Here is an 11,093-nt window from a genome sequence, read left to right on the forward strand (position 1 = left end):
TATGCTTTTCTAACATCATACTGTCATTAAAGGTCATGCTTCTGATGCAGCTGTAGCTAGATTGTGATACATATGGGTAAGAATGGTGCAGTGGTTTCATATTGGAGGTTCAAGGGTACCATAGGTCAAGTAAATAAATGTTGGTATTTTCTTCATTCATGCAAATGGAGAGGGCAGATCTGTTCTCAACCTCTTCCTTTCAGACTTGCCCTTTCCCCTAAACAAAATGAGGGAAGTTTTATGTGTACAGTTACATGCTTGCAAGGATTTTATCTGGTTTGGATGTACTTTAACTTTGCACCAATTGGCAAGGCTTTCTTTCATTTTCATCATCATTCCCTTTCTTCAGCCATGAAATGGATATTCTTATTTACTTAATGTACATCATTAGAGAATCACAGAGTTAGAATGGCTTTTTGCAGGCCATTTAGGCCATTCCCTGCACAATTCAGGATGTAATGCCCGATGTTTATATAGCAGCTCTTAAGTGTTCAAAGTACTTTACACACATCCTTGTAATGAGTTGATAATTTTACTCACTTTCCAATAAGAGGTGGGTGCTACAGGTGAAGCAGTAGATGAGCTTAAAAAAGACTTCAGCAAAAGTGAAAATAAATGAGGAAATAATCCTTGTGGATCACCTGTGCTCACACAAGGAATATTGCATGGTGCTGGTAGGAAGAACCACATCATTATGTGACCTGTCAGAAGCTGCCATTCCAGATGGAGGAGCAGACGCTGAGGCAGGGAAGGAGATTATTTTTGTCAAATATTGTCTTGTAGAGGGTTGGTGATATTATACTATACAAGTAGTATTAGCTCACTGAATTTTACTTTGTGTGCCTCTTTTTGGAGCTTTGTTGGCAAATGCAATCATGCTGTTGACAACTCTAATTGTTTTTTGTTTGGAAGTTTCAAATGAATCCCAGAGAATTGCTTTTAGACACACATACAAGTAGTTGACTCCTTTTTTTTTTTTTTGCCTCAAGCAACTTGCTATATTATTATTTTTTCCTTATATGTATATACAGTTTCATTTCTTGAATATGGCCAAAGCTTTCTTTGCATTCTGGCTAAAAACTATAGTTGAGGTTTTCCACCTTTCTATTTGACATTGCCCTTTCCGCCCTGACTTGACTGCCATTAAAGTCTTACGTAGAAAATTGGCCAAATCTATTAGTCCTTAGCTTTGTTATCTTCATGAAGAGAGAATGCATCTAGAAGAAAGCCAAAATTACCCTGTGGTTGCCTTGGTTGCAGAAAACTGTTCTGGTGGTAAGCTGTCTTGTCTTTGGGACAGGGCTTTATCTATCCCTAACTATTTTTCCTGTCTCTGACAAGGGTTTTAACTCTCACTAGGCTTCAGGTCTTACCATCAAGGATCCTTGGAGGGAGGTACAGCAACCTTCCCTTCCAGGACCAAATCTGTCCTTGCATGGAGGATGTTCTTGAATCAACATCTCATGTTCTGCTTAGTTGTCCATTGTATTATACATGGTGCTCTGAATTAATATAGTTAAGTGCTCCAACTGAACTGTGGAAGAGAACACATCCTTTTTATTAGCTGATACATCTTCAGAAATCTCTGCAAAGGTGGCAACATGTTGTTCAGTCATGATTGCAGTAAGGAAACTTCGGGTGTAATCAAGCTTTGTAATACTGTCCCATATTAGAAGGTATTAGCTACATTCTTCTTTCTTAACAGTGTACTCCACAGATTACTGTTAATATTCTATATTTATATTTTGGTCTATGACCATAAATAAATAAACTACAGTGTGCACCCTAACAACCTCTTGAGTTGATTTCCACTACAAATTGTATTTATAACTAGGCATACTATATCAGAAAGCTGGTTTCTTTTTTGTACCACCACACTGTCCTTTGGCTTGGTCTATGCAAACCTCCAAACTTCAGTTCAGGTGCTTCCAGTTACTTCTGCTAGAAACCCAGGAGAGCTGTTGTTGCTCATGCTAGGCAAGATTGAGCTAAATGGACCGATGGCGGGACTTAGTATCAGGCAATTTCATATATTCTGCTTTTGCCATGTGAATTAAAATAATAGTTACTGTTATATAAAGCTGAGAATATAATGATTATATGAACTTTTAAGAGCTTTAAGATTCTGGTTTGGGTAGACAACTGGGGAAAGAGCAATAGCTCCTTCAAAAAATAGTCAGCATTATTATTTAATAGTTAGAAGGTAGCTTCTTTGATTTCATGTAATTTAGTTTTTTTTAAGTGCAAATCATTTTAAAAAATATCTTTTTAAAGATATAATTCTAGGAACTCAATTCTAGCTTCGTGTTTCCATAGTTGTATGCACCTCTTGATTCAGAAGTAATACCATAACACTGACTGGGATTAAGTCTCTTCTTCCAGCTCTAAACAACCTTCATGACAAAATTAGACTTCCCAACTGGTGCCCTTCAGATGTGCTGGGACTTCATGTCCCAGAATCTCCAGCCATATTTGCTGTTGCCTTATGGGAATTCTGGGCATTGTGGTAGTGACACATTTGGAGGGGATTTGGTTGAAGAAGGCTGATTTAGATGCTGTAGGGCATCTAACAATACTGTTCCAGGAAACCACTCATACTAAATACTCAGCAAAGCACTTCTGTATTTCTCGGTTCTTAAATTTACACGCCTAGATTTTTGCATTGTTTTGTAAAATAATTGTAGGAAGCAAACTGATAAAAAGTTGGTAATACTTCTTTGTTAGTTTAAAAATCCATCAGGCATTAGGGTGAGCTTGGCAGCTGCTGATAATTACAGACAGAATCTGTTTTTATGCATCTAGTCTTCTTAAACGTGAACATCCTTGGGTGCGCTTCATGTTGATGCGGAAAGTGGCTTCCAACTTAGGATGTTCTCATCATCGTGTCCTTTGGTGTCTTTCAGATTCCGACCTGAGTATGCGCACTCTTAGCACTCCCAGTCCTGCATTAATATGTCCACCAAATTCACACAGCTTGCAGAATGGAAAAGAATCTTCTACATCTTCCTCTTCAGTCACTGGAGAGACCATTGCAATGGTTCACTCGCCGCCTCCAACCTGCCTCACCCACCCTCTCATTCGGGCTGCCTCTCGGCTTCAAAAGGAACAGGCGAACATCAACCGGCTTCCCGACCCTTCGGTGATCCAGATATTCTCTTTTCTGCCCACCAATCAGTTGTGCCGCTGTGCTCGTGTGTGCCGCCGCTGGTATAATCTTGCTTGGGACCCGCGGCTTTGGAGGACTATTCGCCTGATAGGCGAGACGATCAACGTGGACAGGGCTCTGAAGGTGCTGACACGACGACTTTGCCAGGACACCCCAAACGTCTGTCTCATGCTGGAGACGGTAATGGTTAGTGGCTGCAGGCGGCTCACAGACCGAGGACTTTACACCATTGCGCAGTGCTGTCCAGAACTGAGGCAGTTGGAAGTATCAGGTTGCTACAACATTTCCAATGACGCAGTTTTTGATGTAGTGTCCTTGTGTCCAAACTTGGAGCATTTAGATGTATCAGGTAATGGAAAAAGTCTACATTTACACTCTGGCTGGAGTGTTTTGGATAAAGCATGTGAAATTTAATGGAGAAAATATTCTCAATATTTTTTATCATAGTCTCAATAGTAACTTTTTCACTGTGTAACTAACAATTTTAGAATATATCTCTGTTCTCTTTCTCTGTTCTCTCTTTTTCGCTCTCTCATTTTAAGAAGATTGTAGATTTCTCCAAATAATCTGTTTAGATCAAGGTTATGAGTTTTTTTCTTTGCATTTAAACTCGTAATCTGCACGGTTAAATACTTCAAAGTGTTTGTAATTGAGCACGAGTCTTTTGGTTCTTGAAAGAGTGCCAGTTTTAGCGGGTCAGAACAACAAAGATCCCTGCAACTCTTTAAACACTCACATATTTGTCACATATTTGTGGCTCTCAGTCCATTTCATCGGTGTGCAGAGTACAAATGTGTTGGTCTATAGATGCCACAACACTGCAGAAGAAAGCAGTGTGATGTTGTGGTTAAGATGCTGAACTATGAGCAAGAGACCCACGTCCACCCATGGAAACTCACAGGACAATGTAGGGCCAGTTATTTTGTTCTTATCCCAACCGAACATCCAGATGTCTTGTAGGTGAACACTGAAGGAGAGAGTGCCTTATATACTTCTGGGCGGTCCTGAAGGAAAGACAAGATAAACCAATAAGCAAGAAGAGTTACTACTATCCCTATGGAAACTGTTTTGTGACTAGGGCTCATTCCAACAATGATATCAAGTTTTATCAGTAGATACATTTAGTCTGTATGCAACTTTGGTCACAGTTTAATTTTCTGGGCTGGAGAAAGTGGGAAGCAACACCATCTAGGATTAGTTTAGGATCTGCCACTTTCTACTTGCAAGGAATTTTCATATTAAAAAGAAAGACAAGTCAATAACAGTAAGCTTTTATCCTCAGGTCTCTATGCTATCCCAAAGAAATCAGTTGATCTCTCTAAAATTAGTAGCCTTTCTTGCCACAAAGCTCTGTTATGTTTGCAGCAACAGTCACCCCTGGAGAATTCACTCTCTGATAGTCTCAATGTGATGTTAGTGGGCAAGCAATACTGCCCTCTGCTGGGAAGAATGCTCAACCTAGCTAGTAATATATGTGACATGCATACATGGAAACAGACGTTCTTTCCCTCAATCTCAATCTCTCTCCCTTTCCCCAGATTATTTTAATGCATTTCAGCAGCCTAATTTCAGTCACTTGCCAGTAGGTGGACTCTGTATTCGGTACAACTGCAGCTTCCTGAGTCTAGTTTAGGGTAGAAAAAATTCAGCATTGTACACCAATGAATAGCACCGTCCATTTACTATCGATCCCCAAACCAGCAGTTGCTTATGACTGTTTCACAGAGATAAGGAAATGCTCATACAGAAAAGCCAGTAGGAATTAAGAATAGTTGTCATTAGCAGTTGCTGGTTTTGGAGGGGGAAGAAACAAATTCATCTCACCGCCTACAGGAACTTAGATTCAGCATGTCTTAAGATCTCATCCAGTTGGTTTAGACAGAACACATGTTTAGCAGCATAAACCTCTAGGTACAACAACCACATAAAATCAGCAGAAAACTCTGTCTGGGAAATGGATTACAATGTTTACACACCACAAATAAAATCTTTCCATGAGCAGACAGGAGACACAGAGATTTTTATCCCTGGGCACCAGCATATTCTTACATTTGGAAAATGTTGTGAGTATGCATGTGTGTCTGTGTGTAGCTGGCCTTGGGATATATTCATACTACCATTTTTCTTCCAACATATAGCAGACTTCTGTAAAATACTAAATATACATAGAGTTTTTCACAGAGAGCCAGTTTGGTGTAGCAGTTGAAGTTGCTAGACCAGGAGCAGGGAGACCTGAATTTTAGTCTGCCCTTAGGCACTGAAGCCATGTGGGTGACTCTGACCAATCATTTTCTCCCAGCCCTACCTTGGGAAGTTGAAATACATCCTGGAAGAAGGTACTGACAAAGTGCTTACAAAATTCCTGCCAAGAAAACTGCATAGACCCGTCCATATAGTCACCAGAAGTCAACACTGACTCAAAAGACCTTACCAACAAAAAGAGTTTTCCCTAACTGCCACCTTTCTGGCATACTTGGCATTTTAAATTTCACTTGTGTTGTTCTTACATCATGCAGGAAGTTATTTCTTGGGGGGGGGGGGAGGATCTCTGTGCATCACATCTGCATTCTCTTCTGCAGCCACTGGAATGAGAATTCTGCTAAATAAGCAGACTTGAATATAGTACATGCATAACTTTCCAGTGAAAGCATACAAGAGAATGTTAGAGAGAAAGAGAGAAAGATAAAAGGGAGTAGATGAATGCAGGATCTTTGGAGTGTATAGCTATAGCCTAGTCATTAAATAAATATTGTGTTAGGTATGCACATAGCTTGTACTTGTATATTTCCAAGTGCGTATACAAGGGATTAATCCTGTATACATGGCTTGGGACAAGTCCTTGGTCTTAACTGGCTTTAACTCTCCAAATGTTTGGCATAGAATAGATGTTCATATAAAATAGGATTTTATTAGTATCAACATGACAATTTACCTGTTAGAATACTTCCCAGACCTCATTTGTTTTGATCTGCAAACCCATTCTTATGAATAATGCATCCTAGAAGTTATACCATTATGTCAAAACCACAGAAAAGTTGGATATCAGATTTTCCACATTTTTAAATGGTCTCTTTCAGTTTTAACCAGACTGCCTATATAGATGAACTTTACTGCAATCCATTATCTCATAACTGGCCAAAGTTCATTCCGAGTTTCAAAGTTCTCTGAAACGTTCTCATTTTATTTTAAATCACATTTTCTCTATAGAAAGACTGTTACTAAGAGCCTGTATGTTTTTTTATCTTTATCATTGGAGGTAGATAAAATGGTTCTGGACATAGAATAGTGTAAATATATTTTAAACTTGGAATCTGTAAAAGGTGGTGGGATGGACACTGTATAAATGGATTCAGAACATAAATAGCCCTGAATTCTGCCGTATCCATCAGGCAAGTTCAGCTCAAGCCAGAAAATGATTTCACCTTCTGACATTGCTTCAGGAAGTAGTCTACAGCTTGCAGACCACACAGACTGGGAAGCCAGACTTGGTCTTACTATACTCAGCCACTGCCATCTTCTATTAATCCCAGAAGGAGAGAAAGAGAAAGATTAGGAGGCAAATGTGAGTATAAGTTTGGCGTACCAACTCTGGAGCACATTAGCTAAAGCAGCACATTGTTTTTGGGAAGACCATGCTTCATGACTCTCACATGCTTTATGATTAGACTTCCAAGCATCATTGTGATTCTGCCAGTTTGCCTTTTGGTCTATTTCTCCCTTGTCTTCCTCTGGCAAAAATAGCAACAAGGTGCAGTGGTCTGCGGGTGCCCAGTGAACTGGCGATACTTTCATGGAGGATGGAAGAGAAGCAAAACTGGGATACTAGAGGGAGGAGGAAAGAGAGAGAAAGAAAATAGGGAGAAGATTGAATAGGTGGTTCTGTCTGTATGATTAAATAACACACAAAAAAAGAAAATGCCATCAGATAACGATTATAATCATCACCACATGTATTTTCTTTCTATTTCATTCTTAGGGTCTTCCCTACCCAACATTATTTCTCTTTTGAGATTCCTAGGAGGGAAAAGTGGGAAAGAAATAGGAGGGATGAATTAGGGTGGTAGTTATCTTTGAGGACAAAAAAAAAAGGTGTTTTGACCAGACCCACTGACAGTCTTGCTTTCAAGCTATTGTCTCCAGTGGACTCTATGACTGAAAATAAGTTGCCTTTCCCTTCTCTTCCTTTCCCTTTCCAGATGATGGCAAAAGTCTGTTTTGTCATTGGCCCTCTCTGTCATCTGCACCGCTCTAAGAATCTCATCAGCATGTGAATCAGTCTTTTCCTTTTCTTATCCTCATGGCCCAAGATCATGGATTTTGTGTAAATAATAGCCAGTTTCTGTGTTTTTAGAGACTAACTTCTCCAAACAGTGGTCTAGGACAGAAGTGAATTTTGCTCTCCAAGCTGATGCCATGCATCAGTTCCCACAATAAAGCATGGAGAAAGCTCTGTACAGCCCAGGAATTCAGGTGTGACATTACCTAAAATTGGTAGACATCAGCTAGCCATATTACCTGGATATTGCATGCAGAGAAACAAAGGGAATATTACATAATTTTATTTTAAATTGAGCTGCATGAGATTTGATTCAAATCTGGTAAGTTTTTCAGAGACCTTTCATTTTTTTTTTAAATAGAATTTGGAAAGCATTGCTTAGCCATCACTGGTTTAACTACTGAAATTAGGCAGAATTTTGCTGTCTAGGGCTGGCTGAGTAAGCCCTAATCCATCATTCCTGGGTTGAAAGTCCTGTACTACTTAGGTAATTTATGTAAAGGGGAAGTGGATCATCTTTTTAACAGTTTCCCCCCCCCTCTCAAATCTAGGCTGTTCCAAAGTGACTTGCATCAGTCTATCCCGTGAAGTTTCCATCAAATTATCTCCTTTACACGGCAAACAGATTTCTATCCGCTACTTGGACATGAGTGACTGCTTTGTCCTTGAGGATGAAGGACTGCACACCATTGCCGCCCACTGCACTCAGCTGACACATCTCTACTTGCGCCGCTGCATCCGCATTACCGATGAAGGCCTCCGTTACCTGATGATTTACTGCCCTTCCATCAGGGAGTTGAGTGTGAGTGACTGCCGCTTTGTCAGCGACTTTGGCATGCGCGAGATTGCAAAGCTGGAGTTCCGCCTGCGATATCTCAGCATCGCCCACTGTGTCCGCATCACTGATGTTGGCATCCGTTACATTACCAAGTACTGCAGCAAGCTGCGCTACCTCAACGCGCGGGGCTGTGAGGGCATCACAGACCACGGAGTAGAGTACCTGGCCAAAAATTGCACAAAACTCAAGTCACTGGACATTGGGAAATGCCCTCTGGTCTCGGACATTGGCTTGGAATTTCTGGCTCTGAACTGCTTCAACCTGAAGCGACTGAGCCTGAAGTCATGCGAAAGCATCACTGGACAAGGCCTGCAGATTGTAGCGGCCAACTGCTTTGACCTGCAAACGCTGAACGTTCAGGACTGTGAGATTTCGGTGGAAGCTTTGCGGTTTGTTAAGCGCCATTGCAAGCGTTGCATTATAGAGCACACTAACCCTGCCTTTTTTTGAAGTGAGACTTCTACTTGTTGCTGAAACAAAAGATTAAAATTGTTTGTACGTACATGTGCACAGTTTGTCCACATACAGCAACTGTACCTTCTTTGTGCCAGAGGTAGCATCGTAGAAATTAGCCATCTACGTTGGTCTCTGTATGGTACCTTTTAGTGGCCTTGCTCAACTCTGCAAGTTCTGGAAATTGCATAAAATCATCACTCTCTGGCCTTTGGGGTTCCTGAGAAAGTGGTATGTACTGTATGTAGAGTTCAGAAATCAGAAGGCAAGTAACAAGTCCAAATTTGTTGCTGACTTCAGATGTCATGGGTTCTAATTCAGAGAAAGAGAATTGTAACTACGTCTTGAAAACCAGTCAAAAAAGACAGTTATGAGAACTCTTTTTGTTTTCAATGGAACTTTGTCATGGCTATCTTTAGCTAAATTGAAATGATAAAATCCTACTCTCTTTTAAGACTGTGTTTGATTTTACATGTTTGTGCCACACTTATTGTTAAAAAAAAAAAAGAGTTACCACCCAAAGTGCAATACTTTGAGCAACTCCGGCTTTCTAGCCATTGTAATTATGCAACTGTGAGAGATTGAGCTCACGTGCATTTTGATTGTGATGCTCAGTGTTCAATGAGTTCCCTGCTCCTGCTCTCTGGTGCCTCTCAGGAATCTTACTAAGAGTTTTTCTCTAAAGGAAGAGAGGTTGTAGGGCGCCTTCCTTCAATTTGGATTGTCACAGCATGTCCTGTTATTTAAAAGAAGCCTACATTTAATCCACTCAGTATCTTTATGGCAGTCCTTTATTCAAAGCATACATACTAGAGGTGGGCCACGCCCAATTCCCCTTTGTACATCCCCCAGACCCTCCCTTGACCATGATTGCTGAAAAATGATATCACAGTTTCCTGCCATAGTTGGGTTGGAAACAGATAGAGACTAGTGTAAACCCTAAAACAGGGCCATCACAGTTAAAACAAAAATACTTCCCTCAAACTTCCCCCCAAATTACGCCCCACCTACAAATGTAATTAGGCCATATTCTCAGCTGAATATAACAAAACATTGCCATTGGCCCCTTTTCCCATTCCCCACTATGTAGAATGTACCCATTCTTCGCACACTCTGTCCTTACCTTTTTCTGTTTAAGACCTGGAGGGCCTATGGCACAAGGAAAGTAGAATATTCATAAAGTTCACAGTCACACTTGTGTGACTCATTGGCAGTCACTTGATTCTCTAGTACACTTCTTGGTTCAGTACTCTAGAAACAAACCTCAGTTAATGCTCAATGGTCTGCATGTGTCCTGTCATGGCACTGACAGAAACCTTTTCTTTAGTCTAAGCAACATTAAGTTGGGGGCTGGGGGCTGGGGGTGCTCTCAATGATTATTCAGGAAGAAAAATGTTCACAACAACATAATATCAGGCACTTGCTAGATTTAACAAGAGAAAAAATTAATCTTAACCATGAAAACATACTCATATGGGACTTTTAGGTTAGTACTTAAATCCTATTTCTCATATAGATTCAAGAATGCAACAAACTGAGAATAGTAGTATGGAATAAGTTTACCAATCAATATATCCATCATATTGTTCTCAATCTGATAAGACAATGAAAAGTGTCTTGTTAGGAGGTTTGAGAATTATTTTTTTTAGAGACCATGCTCTGAGATTTACCTGTATCCCTATTTCAGCTTTTTTCCTTTGCACCTGATACCCCCCTGTCCTTTATGTTGAGTGCCTTTCAGATGCTTCACACTTCCCATCTATGCATAACCCCTTTTCCTTTTAAATCCAGAAATATCTCAAAAGCAGAAAAGGAAAAGAAGAACAAGAGTTCTGATCATAGGCTATAGTCTCAATTTCTAGAACAGACAGTTCTGTTTTCATACAATTTGTAGCATCAATACATTGTTTTTTGGGGAAAGTTCTATTTTCAGAGTGCTAATACTGGTTCAGTTTTTAGACTAATAATACAACCACTATATTTCTCTCAAATATTTCTAATACAATAATAGTTCGTTGTGTACATATTTAACAGGCTCCATGTGCATTTGGTAAAATCTGAGCAAAGGTTTTACATATTTGTGCAGAGACTTAGGCAATTTTTTTTTGTCATGGATAACGCTACAAAAATGCCACCATTTTTTCCATTTCTCAACACGGATGGCTTTCTGGATTGCAGCTGCTGTGCAAAAGCCCAGGATTAATGAAACAAAGCAGAGAGCAATTTATTCTGCTAAACTTGGGAAACCACAAAATTTTAAGGTCATTAGAAAAATACAATTTCTGTTGATCCTTTTTTTCACTGAGGCAGGAAAAAGGAAAGTCTGTATCCATAATTGCAGATAGAACAATAGAAACCTT

General features: G+C 39.9%; 1 protein-coding gene across 1 annotated transcript in view; it reads left to right on the forward strand.

Annotated features, from left to right (window-relative positions):
• The window catches only part of FBXL7 (F-box and leucine rich repeat protein 7), a 148,289-nt gene extending 138,525 nt beyond the window's left edge, over positions 1-9,764 (forward strand). The window contains exons 3-4 of the mRNA XM_063298758.1: positions 2,904-3,515; positions 7,994-9,764. Of these exons, the coding sequence (XP_063154828.1) occupies positions 2,904-3,515; positions 7,994-8,730 (1,349 nt within the window). The 3' untranslated portion in view covers positions 8,731-9,764. The remainder of the gene's footprint in view (positions 1-2,903; positions 3,516-7,993) is intronic.
• The last annotated feature ends 1,329 nt before the right edge of the window (positions 9,765-11,093 follow it).

Source organism: Candoia aspera, chromosome 3, assembly GCF_035149785.1.
Source record: "Candoia aspera isolate rCanAsp1 chromosome 3, rCanAsp1.hap2, whole genome shotgun sequence".
Taxonomy (NCBI): Eukaryota; Metazoa; Chordata; class Lepidosauria; order Squamata; family Boidae; genus Candoia; species Candoia aspera.